This window comes from Hydra vulgaris, chromosome 09 (assembly GCF_038396675.1).
Source record: "Hydra vulgaris chromosome 09, alternate assembly HydraT2T_AEP".
NCBI classification, from domain to species: Eukaryota; Metazoa; Cnidaria; class Hydrozoa; order Anthoathecata; family Hydridae; genus Hydra; species Hydra vulgaris.
Genome location: NC_088928.1, coordinates 28,800,940 through 28,827,500, shown reverse-complemented (window position 1 = coordinate 28,827,500; position 26,561 = coordinate 28,800,940). Strand labels below are relative to the sequence as shown.

Here is a 26,561-nt window from a genome sequence, read left to right as displayed (position 1 = left end):
TTTATTTTAAAATGATTCCATATGAATAGAGATGTAGTTAGTCTTTCTCTTAAAATTTTAAGAAATACTCTTTTTTTGATTCATTATAATCTTTTACGAATAATTTATTTTCTAATCTTTATTATCAATCAATTTTTGTTATCAATCTTTATTGATGATATTCTAAACTAGAGTAAATAGAGATAAATTAAAAATTATTTTAAAATTTAAACACTTCCATACTTTGTTACCAACATAGATAATGGCTTTATAAGTTTTGAAGTAGCTTCTTCGTGAAGATACCCTCTTAACTAAAAATATTTTAAATATTTAAAAATTAAAAAAGATAATCTCTTTATTTATACAATGTTGCAGAAAGGTAATCAAGCATTTAAGTTTAATATCTTACTAACTGTAAAACTTAAATGTTTTAACAATTAAATTTCAACATTATATAACATTTTAATTGTATATAATGTAACACTTAAATTATATATGTGCAGTAACACTCAAGTTATATATGTACAGTAACACTCAAGTTATATATGTACAGTAACATTTAAGTTATATATGTACAGTAACACTCAAGTTATATATGTACAGTAACACTCAAGTTATATATGTAAAGTAACACTCAAGTTATATGTACAGTAACACCTAAGTTATGTACAGTAGCATCTAAAAGCAATCTGACAAGTCGCTTCTTCATATTATTTTCTCATTTTCTCAAGTTAATTATTTTATAAGTTAAAAACTTATCATCAAGGCAATATTGTTTTCAAAGGACGTTTAGTTTGTCCAATTACTTTTGAGCTGACCATTTTTATTCTTTTAATAAAATTTTAATCAATTAAATGTGAAGTTTTTTTATGTTTTTCAAAATTCTAGTATACTTAGAAATTTTATTTTTAAAATAATTTGCTGCAGACTTAATAAAATGATTTGCTGCAACCTCAATAATAAATCTAAGTAAAAAATGATTTGCTGTAGCCTTAATAATAAGTCTCAGCAAGAAATACCTGAGCAATAATGCATATTAAACTGCTGGCTAAACACAATGGCAATGATTTTTCTGAAGCAAATAACTGAGTCACAGCTTCAACACCACCCAAATGACAAAAATATGCAACATTTTGATATAAAAGCTCCGATATATTTGAATTTTCCTGCAAAATAAAATTCAAAATACAAAAAATTTAGTTTATTAATACAATAAGTTTTCTCAAAATACATTTAACATCCAATATAATATATAACATCCAAGATCTTTATATAAATAAAACATGTTTTTATTTATATAAAAAAAACTTCTTGCAATAAAAACTTACTTCGCTGTCACAATATATTTGAATGGCTTCTTTTTCTTCTACCTTTACCTAAATAATCAATAATAAATTTGATAATTTTCATTAAATTTGAAATACATTTTATAATTTATAAAATGTATTTCAAATTTAATGTATTTCAAAATTATATGTATATACAAAAAATGTATTTCAAAATTATATGTATATACAAAATATAATTTTGTATATACATATATTTGCATACTCATTATTATATATTTGCATACTCATTATTACTTATAATATTGATAAAGATGATGGTGCAAAAATATGATATATATATAAAAGTCATTAGAACTTCATTATTAGTATTGGCACAGATTGTTGTCTTAAATCTGTTTATTTGTTTTCCAACATACCCAAAAAAGTAATAAAAGATTACATGTTTTAGGTATGTCGGAAATTAGATTAGAGATTACATGTTTTAGGTATGTTGGATACTTGGATTTAAGGAATTGTCAAAAACATGATTAGAGATCCTGTGATCATTGTCAAAAACAGGATTAGAAATTCTGTTTTTGACGATTCCCTGTATCCAAGTTTCCAAATAATCCAGTCCAACACCATGTCCAATCAGCAAAATATTTTGAAGAATTTTTTATATTTTTAAATATTTTTTCTGCAGTTTTTTTAGTACTTATAACACCAATAGTATAAATAAAAAAGTTTATTTACAAAGTACAGAACTTGTAAGCATATTCTGTTCTGTACTTTGTACAGAACAGAATATGCTTACAAAGTAAATGAAGTGTTGAAAGGTTATGGCAATATTGCTTACTAAATACAAGAATAAGCTATGCACTGCCACTGTGCAGAAAAAAAGTTCAATCTAGTACTACCAGAAGTTATTAACAGATAAGTTGCATCTAGTGCACATAATCTATATACTCTAGCTTTTATATCTCAGCAAGCTATCATCTTGTGATTCAACAACTAAAACACAACCTTGTGCAACTCATTCAGCTAAGTTACATTCTCCTAATAAGTGACATATTTAAAAACAGTTAATTCATTATCAAAAATCTTAACTTAAAAAATTGTATTTATAAAACTTTTTTTCTTTTTTTTTTTTGTAATATATAAATACTTTTTAATGATTGATTTATCAATTTATTTATTTTATCATATGGATTATTTGATTTAGAAAATGAGCTGCAGGCATAAGGTCAGGCCAGAATTAAGATATTCAGACTGCTACTGATAATATGTAACTAGTACAACCTGCCTTATGTCCTACAGCCATGTAAGATTCGCTTTTCTAGTCAAAACTAGGAGAAGTTAAATTAACCCATGTCAAAGGGCTCTTAGTTGAGTAAAGGCTAGAAATACTCATCTTGGGTAGATGTTCAACCAGTTATTGTCTTGCAGAAGGCCTCCTAAGCATAGATTTTAGGGTTGAGCAGAAAATTGTTGTTGACCAGTCTTGCACCACTTCTCAATCTAATAGATTGGCATAGATGTAAACCTGTTTTCTGTCCGGGATTATGAACACTAGAGCTTTTTGACTCACACTAGAGCTTCTTGACTCACAGGTTGTTGCTGGTGTCTCCCTAGTAGTAGCTATGCGACTCTTCCTGTTAACTCTTAATGACAGCAGGGCTCTCAAACTCAGTTTAATGGTCCTGACAGTAAATTTAATTTTGAAAATAAAATTACTATCAGTTGGCTGATAGTAAGATTTCCTGAGTTCTGTGGTAACTCTAAGAGAGACCGATTCTCTAAAACTCTGTTGCATGCCTAAAAAATTTTGATATTCACATGTTTGTTCTCTAGAGAGTTGTTCCACAAGAAAAACTTTCTAGAGAACAAACACCTTTTTATTATTGCAAAAAATTAATACGTAAAGACCGATGATGAGGTCCAGCTAAGAACTTTTCTTTTAATATATTTCTTGAATCAAATGGCCTCACTCTTTTTGCCTTTCCAAAGAAACAGGTTAATCTGTTGTTAGACATCATTCTTGCTTTGGTTGAAACCATCTACACTTGTAGTCCAGATTACATTCCAGTCAGTCATACAAAAGCTCTCAAAAGTATTCTTAAGAATGTTTTTCTTAAAAGTACTCAACACATGCTAAACTGAATCTTAACTTCCTGCTCGAAAATTGGCTTCTGTGGTTCTAATTTTTAAAATTTCTGTTATAACAAACTTTGAAAGAAAAAAACTTACTACTATTAGCAAAGTCTTGGAATCCTTAATTAACAAATATCTCATTTTTCATTTCAAGTTTAACAACTTACAATATAAATTTCAATCTTCTTGTCAATTGCTGACTTGTTAACCTAATGGTTAACAGAAAGATTATATTGTGCATTAGATAGAAACAGTGTTACAATGACTAAAGTTATTGATAAAGTCTGGAATGGTCTTCTCCATAAGCTGGCTTTATATAGTTTATCTGGAAATGTTTTTAAAATTATTAAATCATATTGATCTAATCACAGTATTAAAGTTGGACTGCTTTCCTTCATTTCTAATCACTTCTGGGGTGCCATAAGCTTCCATCTAAGGTCCTGTGTTGTTCTTCATTTCTATTAATAACTTTCATAATAATCTTACATCTAAAGTGGCTATTTTCATTAGCAGGACCCCAAATATAAGTGCTTCAGGGTCTGCATTTGGGTAATCCAAAAAAAAGAGTTCAAAAATATGTATTATAGGCTTAAAAGAGTTTCTATAACAATTCAAAAACTTACATAAACTCCTACACATGTTTCTATAGTTATATAACATTACAAAACAAGATACAGTATACAACTTTATAATACTAAATATTATACATATACAAAAGTTCCACAATATTTATATGTAACATTTAAAAATAATAGAACTTTAATAGAACTACCCTAAAATGAGGTGACTTTACACTTATGTATTAATTTTAGGTAGCTTAAAATTTACTTTAAGTAAGAGTGTTGCTGATGTTTAATTTTATTTAAAATTTACACATCACCAACACTTTACTGAAAACATTTTTAAAAACTTCACTGAAAACATTTTGTAGTATAAGAAAAAAGGTTTTACAACGCTATAGCTAGCCTTTAAACATTTTTACAAGCTTCATTGCTGAAATGAGTTGACATATTTCATTTAATCTAAAATCTACAGCTGTTTCAAATGTAACAATATATATATACACACACACATATACATATATATATATATATATATATATATATATATATATATATATATATATATATATATATATATATATATATATACATAATATATATATATATATATATATATATATATATATATATATATATATATATATATATATATATATATATATATATATATATATATATATATACAATAATATAGTATTCTATATGTATTACTATCTATATAATGTTTTAATAAATTCCGTAAAGTTTTAAAGAAAATTGTGAATTTAATATCATAGACTTTAAAATTTTAAAATAGAACTCTTAGAACTTAGTCTCTTACACCTTGGAACTAGAATTCTTAGAACTTATTATTTTATATATATATATATATATATATATATATATATATATATATATATATATATACAATAATATAGTATTCTATATGTATTACTATCTATATAATGTTTTAATAAATTCCGTAAAGTTTTAAAGAAAATTGTGAATTTAATATCATAGACTTTAAAATTTTAAAATAGAACTCTTAGAACTTAGTCTCTTACACCTTGGAACTAGAATTCTTAGAACTTATTATTTTGCACCTAAGAACAAAAACTCTTAGAACATAGGATTATACTAATTGATATACTATATTAATTATTTATAGAGCATTTAATCATTAAACACATTTACCTCAAAATTGTTTTTTACACTTTCATAGGCTGGATATAAAGGGAAATTTATTTGAAAACTTTTACTAATTGCTTGAATAATTTGCTCAACTGAACTCTGATTTTCAACACCACAGTTTTGACCATAATTGTTAATAAAAGTAACAAATAATTGGTAGAAATCTTTTAATATACACTCCAGAGGCAAAATAAGAGCAGGATTATGAATTAAACAGGTACATTGTCTAAAAAAAAGTACAACAACAGATGCATATATAAATATGTATAAACATACATACATATATATATATATATATGTATAAACATACATATATATATATATATACGTATAAAAACATATAAATATATATATATATATATATATATATATATATATATATATATATGTATAAACATACATATATATATGTATGTTTATACATATATATATATATATGTATGTTTATACATATATATATATATATATATATATGTATGTTTATCTATCTATCTATCTATCTATATATATATATATATATATATATATATATATATATATATATATATATATATATATATATATATATATATATATATATATATATATAGAGAGAGAGAGAGAGAGAGAGAGAGAGAGAGGTATCTCTCTCTCTCTCTCTCTCTCTCTATATATATATATATATATATATATATATATATATATAGAGAGAGAGAGAGAGAGAGAGAGAGAGAGAGAGAGAGAGAGAGAGAAAGAGAGAGAGAGAGACCTTGGCAGGAAGCAAGAGCTAAAGCTCTTGCTTACACTCTACTAAAACAGTTTATGGGAGCAATTTCATTTCTCTTGCAAAAGTATAATTATTTTTGTAACTTAAATAAAAAATACAATGATAATTAAAAAAAATTAATTGCATAATAAACTGCAATATTTTTTTAAAGGACAGTAGGGTGGTCCTTAAAGCAATAAAAAAATTTTTTTTTTGAAATGTTAAGCTCCCACCCTTTTAAAATGTTCCTTTGGGTAACAAGAGAGCCTGCAAAAAATATTTATGCAATCAGACAGTGTTGTGAGGTCGCCCAGCTTGTCTTTTTATAGGGTATAGCAAACATGAACACCGATTACGATTATTCCGAAAAGAGTAATTGACTGAAGTGACAGTTCAACAGTATTCTTATTAGTGTTTGTAACTCATAGTTAATGTAATGGCAGTGTAGAGATATAGTATTACTAGTGTAGTGTGTTGTAATTGTTCAATGTTCAAAATCACCACAGTAATGACTAAATTAGCAGGCCTATAAGACAGTCTGTGCCTGCAGTGTTGACTTGAGGCAATCCGGGTAGCGACGTCGGTGATCGGCCACAACTTGCAGAAGGAATTGGAACTGGTCCTCATCATGGGTTATGAGTTTATTTAACTCCTGCACAAGGGCTACACCCCGTTCAGCATTGTCATTTGTGACCAGAAGTTTGTTCACAATTGTTGTGCTTTGCTTGTAATCATGTCTGCCTTCCCATGTTTCGGGGTCCGCGCACAAGAAATCAGAACCAATGTGGAGACTGCTGAGAAGATCACGAGTGTTTGAAGTTACGAAGTCCTCTAAGTTGTGTTGCGATGACTCGCTGGCTTTTAGAATGATTCGTTTTGGACCAGGTTGAACAGATTGTTTGGACTGTAGTGCATCCACCATGTTTCGTTTTGTCTCGGATGAAACGTTTGGATCGAAAAAGGCAAGGCCCACTAAATATTCCGACAGATACCACAAGTGATGTTCAAGCTTCTTGCAAGTAGCTATGGCAATTTTCAAACTGCCTGTAGCTGTAGAGATTCTGAAGCAGTTGAAGGTCATTACGAGGAGCGCTGGCAGCCAGTGGTGCAGTGAACCAGGCTTTCAGATATATGATGACTGTGAAGACGCACATCTTACGGAGGCCTTTCTCTTCAAATGCTGTGAGCTTAAATTGTGACCGGAACATCCAGACTTTGAGTGAGTATATAACTTTCGACATCCATCTAGCGTGATGCATGGCACCTGGTGCCATGAAGTTGATTCCACGTGCAGGATCGGGTGAACCTCCGAGGAAGATGATGGACAGCTGGAGGAGTTCACGATAGTCGTCTCGCACTGACTCACGGAGCAACTGGCTATGAGCAAATTCCAGTGTTTCCTACTTCACTGCGTACGGAATTTCACCCAACTCTGAGCCTGTCTCATACTTTGTCTGATCCAAAACGGACCATTTCTGCTGAAATCTTTTAAAAAGCAGAACCTCTGGGGCAGACGAGGGGGTAAGGCTTGCTGTAAATGCAGCTCCGGCCAACAGCTCCATTATATGATGGCGATATGCCAAGTACAGCAAATCCTTGCCAAGTGCTCGCTCAATTTCAACACAGGCCCCAATGTGAATTCCAGTATTTGAGCTGGTTGTGTCGAAACACATTCCAATAACACGATCTTGGACTCTCCACTCTTGAAGTGCTTGGACTACCGCTGACGCCTGATTTTTTCCTGTTCCACCAACCATCTTGCTTACCTTGAACAACTGACAGACACCAAAACCTGTAACTATTATTGGAAGGCGGTCAACATGATCTTTGCCACAAAGATCCTGCATTAACTTGCCATCCCAATGTACTGTCAACGGTACATCACTTGACAAATTGTTCTTCAAAGCTGCTGCAATTTCCGACTGATATCTCTCACGTCCACGCTTTATAGTGCTACGGTTTATACTGAGGTCGCTGATGTCATATCCCAAACTTTGAGCAGTTTCAGCAATGACGAAAGTGGCTTTCCTGTCGCTCATTTTGGTGCGATCTAATGCAGCAGCTAACTGAGGTGTTATTACTTTTTTCGTTGCTCTTTTTTTTTTTTTGGTGGAGTACAGAACTTATGCGCACTGAATTCACCATCATCATCGATGCGCTCTTCTTCACTGATGTAGTCTTTTTCATCCAACACTGCACTGGCTGAAGCCTGAGCCCATTGGTCCTTCGCTCGTTTCCTTCTAGCATTTTCCAGCTCAGTACGCTTTGCCTTCCGTTCTTCCTTGGCTACCAGTGCTGTGTCGATTGAGCCCATATAACCTCGTCGACCAGGTTCCCGCTGTGCGGCAAGAAACTCGAGATCTTCCTGGATTTTTATCATCGTGACAGCGTTAGCGTGAGCGATATCAAGGAGATCGTTCATTTTGCCACAAAATTGGGTTTCATTTGATGTATGCGACTTCGACTGGCGTGTTTTGTGCTTTTTCAGAGTTGACCATTCCTTATACAGTAGCTCCAACTTGGCAATGGCATAATCCTTCCGGCAAGTTGGAATACGAGCAATGTTCCAGACTTTTGTCACCTCTTCAATCACATACGATGATGCTTGGCGTGTTGTGAGTCCAAGATTGAGATGATGATGACAGAAAAGCCCTAGTGCTTCACCATTTGATGCAAGGCGGATGCTGGAAACTGCAGTAGTTGGTTCACCCAGGAGATATAGTGCCGACTTACTACGTGTTGTCATGTTTCGCCTACAAAGTGAAATAAAGAACAAATAAAGTTCACACAGTGCGATGGGACATGCGTTAGGCCCATAGGCTATTTCTTAAAATGATAAAATGGTCAATCGCTCATGAAATTCATATTAATTGTAGAAAGTGTTGAGTGATGCAAAATTAATAAGTAGTAAATTGCTTTCAATGCATAAAAAAAATTACAGCAATTGATTTTTTGCGCTGCCTACAAATACAACGAATGACGCAATACAATTTCAACTGGTCAAGGAGCAAAAAACAAAATGAAACGATAAATTTATATTCACTATTCCTGGTTTGAAGATTCCTTTGATTCCTTGTATTGTATTTACTGAGTTGAATTGCAGATAGTGAGACGTTTCTATTGCATTAACTGGTAATTATCTCACAAAACACGCATTAATATTTTGAAAAATGACGTTTATGCTAAATGACGTCAACCAACATGCATCAAAGAATACTTATTACTTAATTAGTTGATGGTTGATATTACTAAACACCTGAATCGACCACAAGGTGAAAGTGTTGATTAGTTTCAATGTTTCATGAACAAGTTTTATAAACTAATTTTTTTTTTAAATAAGCCAAAATAACATTTATAGAACATGCTTGGGCGACCTCTAAACATCAACCAATTGTATAAATATTTTTACACAAACATCTTATCATATAAACGAACAATTCTAGGGGGTGGGAGCACAACATTTCAACTTTTCATTTTTAAGGACCACCCGTAAAGGACAGTTGTAGCAAAAAAAATAATAATAAAATTAAAAAAAGTGCTGATTTAAATGTAAATGTTTTTGATTAGATTGGACTAACTGTAAAAATGTAAGAAGGTAAGAAGTTGTTTGGAGAAGCAGCTTGTACGGCTCGTCATGTTAATTTTAGGAGAGTTTTTCTCCACTCTTGTGCTCATTTACTCCCGCCAAAGCCTCTCTCTCTATATATATATGTATGTATGTGTGTGTGTGTATATATATATATATATATATATATATATATATATATATATATATATATATATTATATATATATATATATATATATATATATATATATATATATATATAGGCATCCTATCCTATATATGTGCTCTTTTACTCCCGCCTATATATATAGGCGGAAATGAGCACAAGTAATATATATACATATATATATATATATATATATATATATATATATATATATATATATATATATATATATATATATATATATATATATATATAGGCATCCTATCCTATATATGTGCTCTTTTACTCCCGCCTATATATATAGGCGGAAATGAGCACAAGTAATATATATACATATATATATATATATATATATATATATATATATATATATATATATATATATATATATATATATATATATATATATATATACAGGGTGCAGCAAATCGACGAATTTGCAAACGTCTGTTAAAAAAAAGACATTGCGTTTTCTTACTTTTACTTAAGTAAACGTTGGCGGTTGCTTAAAATTTTTAAAAACGAATGCATAACTTCAGTAATTTTTTAAAAATAATTAAGCAATTGATAGTTTTTATTTATTATAAAAAAACATATTTATTATAAAAAAACAATAAGTTACTAAAATTTAAAACACTTTTTCAACGACTTTAAAAGAAACAATGCTAATACTTAGTTATTAAGTACGCAACTAAAGAAGGTAATTATGTTTTAGCATGGTTTTTACATGCATTTACATAAGCATGGAAAATTTAGTTAAAATGAATGCATTTTTATTTACTTTTAAAGAAACCATGGTAAAACATTCCTTTCTTCAAAAGCATGCATTTTTTTTTAATATTATTTTTATTGCTAAATTAAAGTAATGTTTACCTGTTTTAAAGTTTTGAAAAAAATTTTTAAGACTTACAGAAATATATATAATTTCATAGAATTTATAGAAGTATTATGTTTATCATAGTTTTCATTTTTTACTGTGCGTTTAACAACACCAATAATATTTCATTATTAAATACTAAATATTATAAATATAATATCTTATTAAGTATTTAATAATAACTTAATATAATAACTTATTTAATACTTATTACACTGCGCAACAAAAAAAAAATTTTTTTGTATCTTTAGCAATTTCATTCAAATTATATGAATTTTGGGCTGAGAAAAAAGAAAATGACAACAAAAATTTTTTATTAGCTCTAGTTTCTGAGATATACAAAAGCAATAAATTTTTATTTCAATTAATTATCAACAGAGCAATATGAAATATAATTTACATATTCTAATAATATTTACAATACATTTGATTTTTTATTACAGATATATTCTAACAGTTTTAAACAAAGAAATCATGTTATGATAAAGATGACTATGGGGTATTGTCATGAGATCGTGATCTGTTTGCTTTCCTTTGTAGACTAGTTCTACATACAAACCAACAGAAATCTGTAAGCATAGCCACATTCCAATGACCCTGATATCTTTGTTCCATTATAGAAATAACTTGGTGAAACCTTTCTCCGTGTTCATCACTAACAGATCCACAACTAAGGAAATGGGGGGGGGGGGGGAAAGGTCTAGGGGTGAGTGGGGGAAATGAATCTTAAGAGACATGTTACATCCAAGTTAATGGTATTTTGCAGAATTACTGTTACTAATTGAATTTAGTTATCATCTCTTTTATTGCCTAAAAATCCACAAATCACTCCCTTAAGAGCTTCCTAAGTTTCCTTTTCTTGCCCCCTAAAAACTTCGTCAAATGCAAGATACTTCATAAGTTGACATATTTGTGGCCCAACAAAAATACCCTCTTTAACTTTTGCATCACTTATTTTTGAAAATTTGTTTCTTAAATACCTAAAAACCTGTCCTTCTTTGTTCATACCTTTGACATAATTTTTTATTAAACCCAAATTGATATGTAATGGTGGAAGAAGAATATCTTTTGAATCAGCAATAAAAGTGGTTCAGCAATAATATTTTATTCGTCTGTGTTGAGATTTCTTGCAGGCCAGTTTTCTTTTATCTAATGTGAACTTCTGTCTCTACTGCCCCACATACACAAAAAGCAGCAGTATTTTGTATACCCTAATTGCATTCCTAAAAGTATAGCAATGACTTTTAGATCACCACAAATTTTCCATTTGTGTTCATTGTAATTGAGTTGAGGAGAACTTTCATGTTTATATAGGTCTCTTTCATGTGAACTGCATGGCCAATAGGAACAGAAGGAAGACGGTTTCCATTGTGCAGTAATACAGATTTCAAGCTTAGCTTAAATGAGTCAATGAATAATCACCTTTGATAAAAACTTAACATCAAATTGGAGAAGATTCCACTGCTTTTGTCTTTAACCTAGAAGTTCTACCTTTTCCTGTGACAAGTCCAGATCTCGAACAAGATCATTTAATTCTGTTTCAATCTGTGTGGCACTCAATCTGTGTGGCACATCATCTGTTAACACAAAATCAGGGTCATTTGATGTGGATAGGTTGTTTTCTTCTTTTTCTTCTATTTCTACTTCATTTTTTTCTTCTAACTCACAACTTTGTGGTGGAGTAGGAACTGGTAAACTATCCGAATGTGGAATAGGTCGAATGACAGATGGAAGATTCAGATATTTAACTGTTCCTATTTTCTTCATTGACAAGCCTGCCTTAATGAGTAAATAGCAGTCATCAGTATGGTTTTTAGGATCCCTCCACGCCATAGAAACAGCAAAACCGAGAGATCTTTTTTTATTTTTCAACCATTTTCGTAGTGTAACCAAACAAAAGCTACAGTATATATGTGGAGCCCATGACTTATCCTGGTCTATCCTACCTTCATATCGAAGTAATGCTGGTAAGCAGTCTTTACAAGAGGTGTCCTTTTCTGTGAGGAAAGTGTAATTTCAAAATGTAACAAAAATTGTCCACTAAATTTACACACTTCCCTTCCATGTTGATTTGTCAAATTTTACACTAGTAAATTAAAAAAAAAAACTAAGAACAAATTAGACCAGAAACTTTAGCAAACACACATAACTAATATCACTAATATCAAGTTTTAAACATGAATAAAACATTATGGATAGTCATAAACAATATTTTTTTTTTCAAAAAATGAAAATTTATACCCTTGAGAGAAAAATTTGGCTTTTACTTTTTTAACTAAAGCTAATATGTCATTTTTAATGTCGTTTTTGAATTCAGCAGGTGGAAATACATAAGAAATAACTAATTTTGGTTTCGAAACAAAATCACTGTTGTGCAGTGTTATTATGTTATTATTTTTAAATGTTTTAAAAAAGAAATGTCAAAACAACTTTTATTTTATTTTTAGTTTCCTTTTATTTTAATTTCTTCAAGTTTTTTAATAAATAAATAAATTTAGCGAACTAATTTGAGAAAAATTCACTATTTTGTATTAACGGATAACAATTTACAGTTATATTGTATATAAGTTATCATTAATCTGCACACACTTTGCAAATGCGTGAAAAGTTGTTTTGAATTAATAAAAAAAATAATAAATTATCTTTGATAATCATCTTTGATATATTTAATTATCATATATCTTATTAACTAGAATAAAAGTTATTTGAAAATAAAACTCCCTTATAATAAAAAATTATTTAAATTAAAAAAAAAAATTTGAATGAATTAAAAATAAAACTGGCTTATTCATGGCCGGGTTTCAAAGTGCACAACCATCTTTTTCTAAAAAAAGTTAACTAGAATTCTCTTGAAAAAAAGAAAAAAAAACGGGTTTTAAGGTGCACAACCATCTATTTCTAAAAAAAGTTATTTAGAATTCTCTTAAAACAAAAACAAAAAAAAAAGGCCTTTCGAAAAGAAAGTGGGGAAAGGGGCACATGCCCCCCATCCCTCGCGTTGTCGGCCCTGTTGTTTGACTGTTATTCATCATTAAATAAAGAAACGAGCATCAACCTTAATTTAAAAAAAAAATTTGTCGCGCCCTGATATATTTTGCTGACCTGATGCCAACCTCTAAAAGACTAAGGTCAGCAAATTATTGAAATTATTGCCAACCTCATTTATCCTAATTTTGAGGGCTGTATATATCTATATTTATGTGTGTGTGTGTGTATGTGTGTGTGTGTGTGTGTGTGTGTGTGTGTGTGTGTGTGTGTGTGTGTGTGTATATATATATCTTAATTAGTTATCCTAAGGTATTATCTTTAATAATCTTAAACTAAAGTCATCTTAAAAGTCAACCTTCAATGAAGCATCAAACTGAAATAAACATCTGCAGATGCTTTAGTTTTTTTGATTGATACAACACTGATTAAGGGTTTGGGTTTGGGCAGGTTCTATCTAGATATGAAAAACCGTTATTACAGCAAAAAATAAGTTTTTTCTTTTTTTTTTAAATTATTAGAATTTTAGCAATTATAAAAAATGTATTTGCAGGTCTCCCACATAATATTTTTGAATTTCTCTTTTTTTTGAAAAACTCAAGTATGAAAAAAAAAATTAAAAGTTATTGGGTCATAGTATTCTTAAAGAGCGAAAATCTTCATCTAAAAAACAAAAATTATGTTATAGATACAAACGTTTATACAAAGATACTAACATTTGCATTATTGATTAAAATTTTGGCTGTGTTTCTCCCATTATTAATTTATTTTCTAATTTTATCAGTGCATTATTAATTTATTTTATAATGTGAGAGCTGACTTAACAATACTTGGTGTAGTTAAGGCAATTTTAAAATATTATAGCGTCTGTATGATATTTTGTTGACTATGACATATTTTTGTTAAATAATCAGGTCTGTGAATTATGAAAAAACGAAAAAAATTAAAATGATAAATTTTGCGGTATCATAAAATATAAATGTTTATAGCAAAAAATCCCAGACCAAAGATTCTTTTTTTTTTTAAATCTTCTTAAAATCATAATCCCTTGTTCAAATTTTAATAAGATTTCAAATAAATACATTTTTTAGGTGAAACGAACATTATAGTTTAACAATATGATCATTTATTGGCTATTTTTCTTAATTGCTCTTTCTTGGAATTCTAGTATTTTTTGTAAAAATTGATAGAAATATTGTGTTTTATATGTTATATATGTTAATATACTATATATGTTAATATACGTCAGAACTGATTAGAAGTAGGATCAATAGTAAATTAAGAACCTTTTTCAAAAGATTTTAACTAAATTCATGTTAATGCCGATGAGAAGAATTGATCTAAAGACTCCAAAATGGTGTTCTTTAGATTCACTGTTTCGGGTAGTAAATAGGTTTTGAAAATTATATAAAAAAGAGAAAAGTTTCTTTAAATATTAAAAAAACCTGAAGCAAAAAAAATTATACCATTTAAAGCTATTGTTTGGACATAATACGCTGATAAAACCATGCTAATTCCAAATAAAAAATTCGAATAATTTGTAAATTGCCTTAACTACACCGAGATAAGAGATTAATATATTTCTTAAAATCCATGATATTCTTAATACCAGAGACATGATGCCAATCAGTACAAATGTCAGCATCCCCAGATGCTAACCACAAATTTTGAATCTATTTCAGAACCATGCATAACCCACTCTGTGGTAATCTTTTCACAAAAACTATCAGTGCTTGATACCTTCATGAAATCCGTACACAATCTTTGCGTATGGACCTCATGAAGATATCAAGCACTGACAAACAATGAACATTGTGTATTAATCATGAGATCAATACAAAATGATGGTGACAAGCAATGAACATTGTGTATTAATCATGAGATCAATACAAAATGATGGTGACAAGCAATGAACATTGTGTATTAATCAATACATAATGTATATATATATATATTATTTTATAATAATTAAATTTGTTTCTTAAAATATTTTAAAATTCCAATTTTAAAATTAGAGTTATAAATAAATAAAAAAAAACCATGACATTTAAATAATAATGAACCACAAAAAAAAACTTCAAGAAAAACTCAAACCTTGAAGTAGAATTTACAGCCTTAGCAAGTTCATAAATATTCTTTTTTTGCGCTTCAGGCTCATTTTCAACTAAAGTATAATTGTTAAACAATCAAAAAAAATTATTGCCGAAGCAGCCCTTACTTTTTTGAATATAAATAAAACAAATAATAAACACTTCTTTATACAAAATTATTAAATAAAATAATTTAAAACTCATAGAGAAATTAATATAATGCTTTCTAATTCTTGGAATCCCACTGTTGTCCATATTTTTAAATGTTTTTCTATTAAATACAGCTGGTCAAATATTTGCTTTGTAACCATTTATCTTTTCTTTATTGTATATAAAAAATAATTTTGTTGTATGTTCTTAAATGATATGTATCTCTTCACATTCAGATTTCTCATACCATTTAACCTTTTAAGTGTATTTTCTAAGTAAGGCGCACACACATATACATAGTTTTTAAGCTTTAATTAGGCCATGCTATCTAAGGCGCAGATCCAGACCATCTGGTAAGCGGGGGGGGGGGGGGGGGGGGGGGCAATATTTGAGTTTTATTTGTCATGATAGAGATTAATGTGTAATTAATAATGTGCTCAGGTAATTAGTGAAGTCTGTGCATCTTATAAATATATATATGGCAAGATTAAAAAAATCCAAAAAAATGTATAAATGGTCAGGGGAAAATTTAAAGCCTCTGAATCGAAACTGACAACAGTGCACTAAATCATGATGATATCGAAAATATATGGTTAGGTGAAAAACAAAGAATTTTATAAAATATCTTATAAGATCTAAGTTTATGGAAAAGGTGCCATGTTAATTTGTTTTGATCTTAAAGCAACTTTTTTTTAATGCTTTATTTTTCTACCATTTACTCAAAAATATGGAAGTAAATTAGGAATAATTATAGAAATGATCAATGTGGAATAGATAAGTATAGAAATGGTCAATTAGGTGGAGACTCTTATTTTAAGGGTCAAAGACAGCTTACACTTGTTTAACTGTCAACAATTTTTATATAGTAAAACTTTTAATATTAATATTTAAGAGTTTTTAATTTAACATTCAAGAGTTTTCTGGTGGAACAGTTTACCATTCACCTTTAAATAAGATTTTAGTTTTTTCTTATAATTGTTGTATTTTTTTCATCACAGATTATATTTGAAAGTATATTTCAAAGTTTAGGACCATAGTGGGATAATGCTTGATTACCCAAACGATTACTGCATCTTTTTTCCATTAACTTTAGTGTTCTTTCTGACATAATAAACTAAATGAGTAATGAACTAAATTGCATAATGACATTCGTGCTTCCAGAATAATAGATTTGTGCATTATTAAAAGGACCTTGAAATAGATCTTTTCTCTAATTTTCAGCCAATTCAAATTGTTAAATTCCTGGTTACTTATATGATTTTCTATTCCAGTTTTAAATACTAGTTTTGCTGAACAATTTTGAACAGACTACAGTTATTTTAATAGTGTCTTTTCAATTCCAAAGTAGAGGGAGTTGCAATAATCTAGCTGTGCAAATATTAGTGAATATAACATGGTGCACAAGTCTTTATGCGATTAGAATTGTTTTATTTTGGATATTTTGCTCAATATATTGTAGCAGTTTTTAACAATCTTACTTATTTGTGTTTCAATTCATTGTCAAGTATCTCACCTAAGCTTTTTGCTGAGTCAACAAATCTAAGGCATTCCTTGTTAACAAAAGTATCTTTAATAACAACATCTTTTTGAATGCTAAGTAGTGCCATAATTAATTTTTGTTTTCGATTGGTTAATACATATAATATGTATATATACATACATATATATATACACATATATATGCATATATATATATATATGTGTGTGTATATATATATATAAATATATATATAATATATATTATTTATATATATATATAAATATATTTATATATATATATATATATATATATATGTATATATATATATGTATATATATATGTATGTATGTATATAACAGGTGATGCGGAAGTTATCGGACAAAATAAAAACGTCAATAACTTATTTATAAATAAAAAAACAAACTACTATTATATTTTTTTTAAATAAAACATTTATCTTTTAATAAAAATATATTGTTTTTTATATGAAAAAACACCACCATCTGCAATTGATCTCAATTTTGCTCTGACGCCTTTCATATGCGACTGTAAAAAGTTTAAATCAATTTCTTGTAGTTTTAGTTTAATGCGATCAATCAAAACTTGCTCTGTTGAAGCTTGTAAATTTCCCTCGTAAACCTTCTGTGCCAAATGTCCCCAAAAATTTTTAATTGGTCGTGTTGAGGCACATTTAGGGATTGGATTCTTTATCAACGTAATAGACATATTGGTCCATCCAATTTAGAGAATCTTTAGAATAATGAGAACTTGCTAAATCTGGCCAAAATAAATAGTTAAAGTCTCCATGATACTTGTGAATAAATGGAAGAATTCCTTTTTCTAGACATTCATTAATATAGATTGATGAATTGATCGCTACAGCCTTGGAAGTGCTAAACAATGGCTCGGACATACCACGGTTGAACAGTTTCAAGTCTTTTTAGGTTATCATATATTGTACTTCGAGCAAATCCTTCCTTTTCAAAATGATTTACGATTTATTTATTTTTTATATTAGGTTTATTTACAAAAAACATTTTTAGTCGCTTTCGAAAAGATTCTCATTCAGCTGCATTTAACCTCATTTTAAATAATTGTGTTTCAAATAATAAAGTTTATATTTTATAGAACGTTTATGCCTACGCATAAAACCACAAAAACTAATTATTATGCTCAAATAATGAAATTAGGATTTGTCCGATAACTTCCGCATCACCCGTTATATATATGTATGTATATATATATATATATATATATATATATATATATATATATATATATATATATATATATATATATATATATACATAATTAAATGACAAATAAACTAAACTTTATGCATTACATAAAATTTTTTTGAGAAATTGTTTATTTTGACTTTGTTTACAAGCAGTAAGTTACATTGTTTATTCTTAAGATGATGATTTTAAGCTTTATATTTACAGCTGAATGTACTTATATTTTAATTACCATTTTCCTTTCATAATAATTTTATTTTGTGTTGTTTTATTGTTACAATTTAAGCATTGTTATCTATATGAGTAGTATATATAAGTATAGCCTACTATATTTCTATACTTTTATTTTTTATTTATTTCAATTCACCTCAAGGTGAATTTGAGTGCGGTACTACCAGGGACGTGGTGGGGATCAAACATCACAAAATAAAATTATTTTAAAAACAACTTAATTATCTAACAATATTTTAGACATCTAAACAACATATGATGGCTGTGTAGATATCTAAATTACTTATAAATTAATAAAGAATTCTAAGTAAGCTCTTGACCAACTTGTCTAAAGGTTTCATTGAAGTTTGGCAGTTTGGTCTTCTCCATAAGCTTGAAAAAAACTAATTATTCCTATACTTCGACTAAATCGATTTTTAGTCGACTTCGAAAGTCAATTTCGAAAGTCAAATTATTTAATAGTCGTAATAACACTAATATATAATATATATATTTTTTTTGTAACTCACCTCTCCAAGGTCAAGAAGGTCACTACAGAAGAGGAGGCTATAACCCTCTCTTAACTCTATAACTCGGAAACAGGAACCTTGACGAACAAGGCTGCTGCGCGGAGAAACAAGTTAAACGCTGTACTAACAGGGACATGGTGGGAATCGAACTCGGAACCTCTCGCTTATGAAGCGAGCGCTCTACCACTACACCACTACAGCATATATATATATATATATATATATATATATATATATATATATATATATATATATATATATATATATATATATATTATATGTATATATTATATATATATACACATATATATTATGATTTACTGCAAAAAAAATCTAATTGCAAAAAACAAATTTTGCCAACCCCCCCCCCCTCATCTCTGGTGCCACTTTGCAGTAATGAGGGGGGGGGTTGTTATTTTTTTTAAACATATCTCAAATTTAATCATTATCTCATAACTTTCTCATTTAAAATAGAATAAGTTACTGTTATTGTTTACAGCTCAAGTTATAATTTGAAATTTAAGTTGCAGTTATAGTGTAATGAGCAGGTAACGTATTTAATACTATTAAGATATTACTTTTAATAATTGTTTTTACTTAATATGATACTTAAAAAGTAAAAGTAAAAAAGTAAGAGTAAAAACCCAAATATTACAATATTTAAACACTTTAATTAGTCATAGAAAACTATTTAATATGTTCATACTGACGATAAAACATGTGTTATTTTTAAAGAGTATTTAATTGTTATTCTTAGTTAGAAGCTATATTATACATCCATTCAGTAAATCAAATTAAATATAACTTTAAAATAATATTAGCTTCCACGCAGAGATTTAAAGTAATTTAAATTCAAAAGCATTTTATGTTGAATTAAAATCTCTGCGCAAAAGAGCAAATGATCATACTTCAAGTCAAAAGATAAATTGAGGGTGATGTACTTTACCCCTGATTACCTTTAAAACCCCTATTAAAAACTTAGACAAACATTACTTTTAAGAATGGCCAATAAATATGCTAAATTAAAAAAACAAAAAAAATTAACAAAAAAAAAAACAAATCACGAAAATATTTTTGTTAAGAAAAAACAAATTGTGAAGGTGTGAAAAGCAATCACGATTTGTGATTGCAATACGCCTAATAAAGAAAAAAGTATAGAAAATGTCTATATGGAATAGACTTACAAAAACCCATATTTTTACATATTCGGTCAGTTAGTATACATATAATATATTTTTTTAATCATTAAGTTTACCGTAGTTACCTCTTTTATTTAAAACACACCTTAAAGCACTGTGAAAAATATTGACCTTTTGTAAAAGTTGAATGAACAGAATTGCTAATATTGAAATTGAAATAAAAAATAAAATAATATTAAATATGCTTATTAGATGCTTAAAGCTTTGTATTCAAATGTTATTGTATATATAATATTTTATATTATATATAGAAAATGACTATTTAAAAATAATAATTAAGAATAATAAGCGTAATTACTGTTATGTTAATTTTGCTATGATAATTTGTGTTTTAATATATATGTAATAATAATAATATAAATTTAATATGTGCTAAAAAAAACCAAACTAAATTAAAGAAAAAATCAAAAATAAACAAATCTTAAACTGAAAAGAAAAAAAAAATCTTAACGAGTAATAAAACAAATAAAAGATAAACCAGTAAAAATAAAAGCATAATATAAATATAATCTTATAAATAAGAGACATCTTAATTAATAGCTCAAACCTTATAACTCTTTTAATTTAAAAGTGTCTCAATTAAAGGTTTAAAGCTAATAATTTTTCATATAGCATGATGCTATTGTAGAATGTTTGAGGTACGACTGATAGTTAGTGACTAACTATAAGTTAGTCACTAAGAATGTTTGAGGCACGACTGATAGTTCAATATTAGATGTGGGTTTAAATCTCACAAAAAAATCTTCTTTTTTTTAATGTTTTATTTGCTTAGTAGACAATAAATTAGTAGACATTAGAAAATACCGAAGTTTCAAATATTTAAATAATTAAGTTTCAAAGTAATCAAGCTTGGATTAACTAACTTTAAAACTTCAATCTTTTCTGAATTTTTTGAAGTGAAACACTTTTAAATTAAAAAAAAAAACAATAATTTTATACTTTTATTTTTTCTAGTTTATCTTTTATTTATTTTATAATTTATTAAGACTTTTAGCCTTTAAATTTTGTTTATTAGTTTTAACTTTTCTCTTCAGTTTATGGGATGTTTATTGTTATTTTTATGTTAATTTTAGTTAATAGAGAAAAGTTTATTCTAAAGATATTTTTTTGAGAAGGCTTTTTAAGACTGATATTCAGACAAACATTTAACAGAAACTATTGATATTTTTTTTTAACATAAGGGGAATTCCGCATCATGTGAAACCACCCATCTGACATCACCGACTCGGATTTTGATGAAAATTGGCTCACATATTGGACATATGGACAGAAGAAAAACATGCAAATTTTTTTGACTTCAATTATTTCCTGAAATATGATTTTAAATTCAATAAATTTTTTTGAGGTCAACTATTTCCTGAGATATGACCTTTCAAAGTTTTGACCTTTTCACTTGAATTTGGTTATTTAAAATGTCATCACTTTTTTTCTATTATACTTAGGAAGTTGATTTTGGTGGCAAACAGAAGCTCTTTCACAGACGAACAACTTTATGTCCATACAAAAAAGTGATAAGTTTAATAGAAAAAAAGTTATTGGTCATTTGGTCATTTGACCTTTGACCCTGGTCGATGGCAAAGGTCAAAGGTCATAATTTTTTTTTTACATGCTGCTTTTTCTATTGTGGATGCCCCATAAAAAAATCTTTTTGGGATTCCCATAAACAGCTTTGGGATTAATATTAAAGTATAAGTAGGTTCTAAAAATTTAATATTTATCAGACTTACAAATGCAGTATTTTGAGTTCGTTTTCTGTAAATAGCCTATTGTAGATATATATTATTATTTACTTTTTTCCTTTTATTTTCTAAGTTGTAATTTAATTACTAGTACTATATATACATACTAAGTCAGTACTAAATTATATGAGGCTTAAAGCTATATATATTTATATTAAAATAATCAATTAATTTCCATTGAATTAGTCGTCAAAAGACAACTTAAGAAGAAATTTTTACTAATTTTCGAATTAAATTTAGATTAAAAATGGCATTTCAAGCGCAAGTAAAAGAGTAAAAGAAAAGACAACACTATTAATCCTTTCCAACACCATGAGAAAAAGCAATATAAAACCTTGAGGGTAGTTACTAGTCAGTAGGTAACTATAAATCCCTCAAAACTTACGGCTGGAGTAAATTATGTGATACTTGCCAAAAGTGGATCACTAGCTTAGAAATAGGATTATGTGATGATGAAAATTCTGCAAATTTTAATACAGAGTCAGATTCTCAAGTCAGTTTCAGATCTCAAGTTATTTGTAGTGACAAGGGAGATGAAAATTATTAGTGCCAGGAAGAAGAAATTTCAATTTTTAATAAATCCTTGTTGTTATTGGGTGAGTCAACCTTGGATAAACGCAAGTTACAAACTCTTAAAAGTTATATTCCGGAGAAAAAGAAAAAGCTTAAAAAACTTGTAAAAAGGAAGTTAAACCTTTTATCATCTAATTCAGATACTATTGCCATTGATACTTCAGACGATGATGAATACGAAGCAATTAAAAAAGTTTTCAACAGATGTGCTGATGATATATGGATGATTTACAACTAGAAGATGAACTAGAAACCCTTATTAGGAACTACAAACATGCTTTGGCTAAATTCCAATGCAATCCTTTCTTTCCAGCATGTCCTCTAGGCGAGTGTAAAAATTGCCTAGAAGTTGCTATGCTAAAGGAATGGCTGTTGCAATGCTTTGAAATTAAAGGAGTTTGAAAGAAATTGAGTATAAACAGTGGATTACAACAGATAGGTCCCAGCTTCAAACCTTTATACAGTCCACTGATGAGTTTATCGAAAGATTTTTAGGGAGCATGAAAACACTTACGAGACATGATTTATTGCTCAAGAGCAGGCAAAATATTTAGACTGGAAGAAAAACAATTAATCTGATGGAGAATTTCTGGTTATTGGTGATTTTTCAAAAAATTACGTATTTATCATACATAGTCAAATAGAGAAATAGTCAAGCAACTTTACATCCTTTTGTTTTTTATTATAAATATGATAAAAACTTATGTCATGGAAGTTATGTGCTGCTTTTGGAATATAATACTCATGACACAATTACAGTTCATCTTTTCAGCATAAACTCATTATTTTTTTAAAAGTTAAATTTGAAGTATTAAAAAATAACATATTTTAGTGATAGCTGTGCAGCACAATACAAAAACTGCAAGAATTCAGTAAATCTGTGCTATCACAAAGAGGACTTTGGTATTCCAGCCGAATGGCATTTCTTTTTCACAAGTCATGATAAGGGCCCTTGTGATGGAGTTGGAGGATCTGTTAAACGTAAAGCGGCAAAAGCAAGCTTACAATGTCCATACCACGACCAAATAATGACCACTTATCAATTATGTATGTTTGCTAAAGAAATATCCATGGAATTTTTTTAGAATACCTCACTGCAAATAATTGGCAAATCAAATCCACAATATTGAAGGAAAGATTTTCGAATGCTAAAATGATTCCTGGTACCCAAAAACTTCATTGCTTTAAACTATTATCTACGAATGAAATTCAAGTACAAGGATATAGTTACAGTTCTGTGTCAAGAATTGAAAAAATTACTTCACAGAATGTTAGTTAGCTCAACTTTAGTTCAATTACTGGTTACATGGTTGTAGAGTATGATGAACATTGGTGGATAGGTTGTGTGTTGGAGAGCAATCCAGAAAAAAGAGAAGTAACCATGAACTTCCTTCACCCTCATGGTCCAGGTCAATTTTTCTCCTTCTGAGATCCTCCAGATATTTTTACCCTTGATTTGAATGATCTTCTGCTTGCAGTCAAACCCAAAACTACAACTGGTCAATCATACTTCATTACTTCTAAGGAGTCTAAAGGAGCAACCAAAGCACTAAACTTGCATCATTGTTAACTATTATAGCTTTTTTTAATTTATTATTAGCAAATATGTATTGCAATGAAAATGGTGTAAATTTTATACTACATTCAGTACTGTACTGCCATGTAATAAAAACTGCTAAATAAAGCATTTTTGTTACTTTTCAAAAATATGTATATATAGACCAAGTATCACCAAATTATAGTATACTTGGTATACGGTAGATATTATATAACCTAGGGCCTATGTTCAACAAATTACCTTAAAATACAGTATAATTATTTAAATATTATTTAAATATTAAATTTTTATTTAAATATTAAATATTATTTAAATATTAAATTATTATTTAAATATTAAATTTTTAGAACCTACTTATACTTTAATATTAATCCCAAAGTTGTTTATGGGAATCCCAAAAAGATTTTTTTATGGGGCATCCACAATAGAAAAAGCAGCATGTAAAAAAAAAATTATGACCTTTGACATTTGCCATCGACCAGGGTCAAAGGTCAAATGACCAAATGACCAATAACTTTTTTTCTATTAAACTTATCACTTTTTTGTATGGACATAAAGTTGTTCGTCTGTGAAAGAGCTTCTGTTTGCCACCAAAATCAACTTCCTAAGTATAATAGAAAAAAAGTGATGACATTTTAAATAACCAAGTTCAAGTGAAAAGGTCAAAACTTTGAAAGGTCATATCTCAGGAAATAATTGAAGTCAAAAAAATTTGCATGCTTTTCTTCTGTCCATATGCCCAACATGTGAGCCAATTTTCATCAAAATCCGAGTCAGTGATGTCGGATTTGACCAAAAAGTAGTTCCACTTGAGGTGGAATGCCCCATAAGTGATTGTAGGATTAAAATTTAGACAAAAAAACATCTTGACCTTGATGCCAAAACAGTACGTTATTTGTTACTTTTTAACAATACATAGCACTATTTCCTAAATGATATCTAACTCATCTCGTAGCTTTTAATATTTCAAGTCAAAAGTAATAATAATGATTTAAAAATTTTTTTGAGAACTGAGAGCTGCACAAGTTTATGGCTCAAGCTCTAAAAAAAACTAATTGCTTTGCAGCTACTCGGCTCTGGCTACAATTGCCTCTAGACACCCTTTCGCAACTAGAAAACTTATTTTTTTATATAGAAAAGCATTTTAAGAATCCTTTGAAGAATTTTGTTTTAACCTATTTTATGCTCAGCAATATATACTACTATTTAATATTTAGCCTATAAGAAAAATATATTTTATATACAATATAATGCCTTTTAAAAATACCTCAACTAGAAAAATATACTTATAATAATATTAAAGCTATTATTTTATTATTAAATGTTTATATTTGTTATTTTGAATACTATTTCTTTTTAGAAACAAAATTAACCATAAACCAGTAAGTTAACCAAGTTAAATGTAAACATAAAGATTTTATACATCAATTTTAAATATAAATTTAAGAATAAAATATTCTAAAATACAACATAATCAGTTAATGAGAAGTAAAAAAAATAATGATGAAAATACTAATAATATTTTTCAAGAATTTTAAGTAAAGATGGAATTTTTTCAAATATATATAATCAATTGGGGACTTTTCCAGAAATATAAACATGAAACATGCCTCTATTTAAAAAATTAAAAAAACATACCATTGTCAAGAAAAATCTTTAGCTCTTTACAGCACTCACTTGACATAACAATGAAGATTATAACTTTTTTTTTTGCTTATTTTTATAAATTTAAATATATTAATAACAAAATTTCTAAATGTGAATATATATATATATATATATATATATATATATATATATATGCATATATCATATGTCATATATCCTAATTATATATATTTTTATATATACAGATCTCGGTAGGAAGCGAAAGCTTTAGCTCTCATCAACACACCCCTTAACAGGTTTACAGGAGCAATTTACGGCTCTCTTAAAAATATAATTTTTTCTCTTAAAAGTATAACTATTGTTATAACTAAAATGAAAAACACAAAAAGTCATTTTTAAAGTTAAAAAAAAAAATTATTTGCGATGCTTCTTAAATAGCACAACTGTTGCAAAAAAAAAAAAAAAGAGCCATGATTGAAATGCATATGTTTTTGATTAGATTTTTTGATAAATATAAAATTATTACACTCTAAATTAAATTGATAAAATATTAAATTACAGTGTAATAATTTTTATTTTATGTAATGAATTATGTAAATTAAACACTTTAATATATTATTCACTTTTATTGCACAATTTTTAATTGTTGTAATAATTGTTAAAATGCCTGCATTTAATTACAATAAGAAAATATAAAACATTTTTTATAAACAGT

The 26,561-nt window shown here is 28.1% G+C and overlaps 1 protein-coding gene across 1 annotated transcript in view; it reads right to left on the bottom strand.

The window, feature by feature from the left end:
* LOC100198859 (ubiquitin carboxyl-terminal hydrolase 34) overlaps nucleotides 1–25,997 on the bottom strand; it is a 195,646-nt gene extending 169,649 nt beyond the window's left edge. Inside the window, exons 1-6 of the mRNA XM_065805242.1 lie at nucleotides 25,877–25,997; nucleotides 15,566–15,635; nucleotides 5,135–5,357; nucleotides 1,308–1,355; nucleotides 999–1,145; nucleotides 223–290 (exon numbers count right to left, since the gene is read on the bottom strand). Coding sequence (XP_065661314.1) covers nucleotides 223–290; nucleotides 999–1,145; nucleotides 1,308–1,355; nucleotides 5,135–5,357; nucleotides 15,566–15,635; nucleotides 25,877–25,922 — 602 coding nt within the window. The 5' untranslated portion in view covers nucleotides 25,923–25,997. The remainder of the gene's footprint in view (nucleotides 1–222; nucleotides 291–998; nucleotides 1,146–1,307; nucleotides 1,356–5,134; nucleotides 5,358–15,565; nucleotides 15,636–25,876) is intronic.
* Between the last annotated feature and the right edge of the window lie 564 nt (nucleotides 25,998–26,561).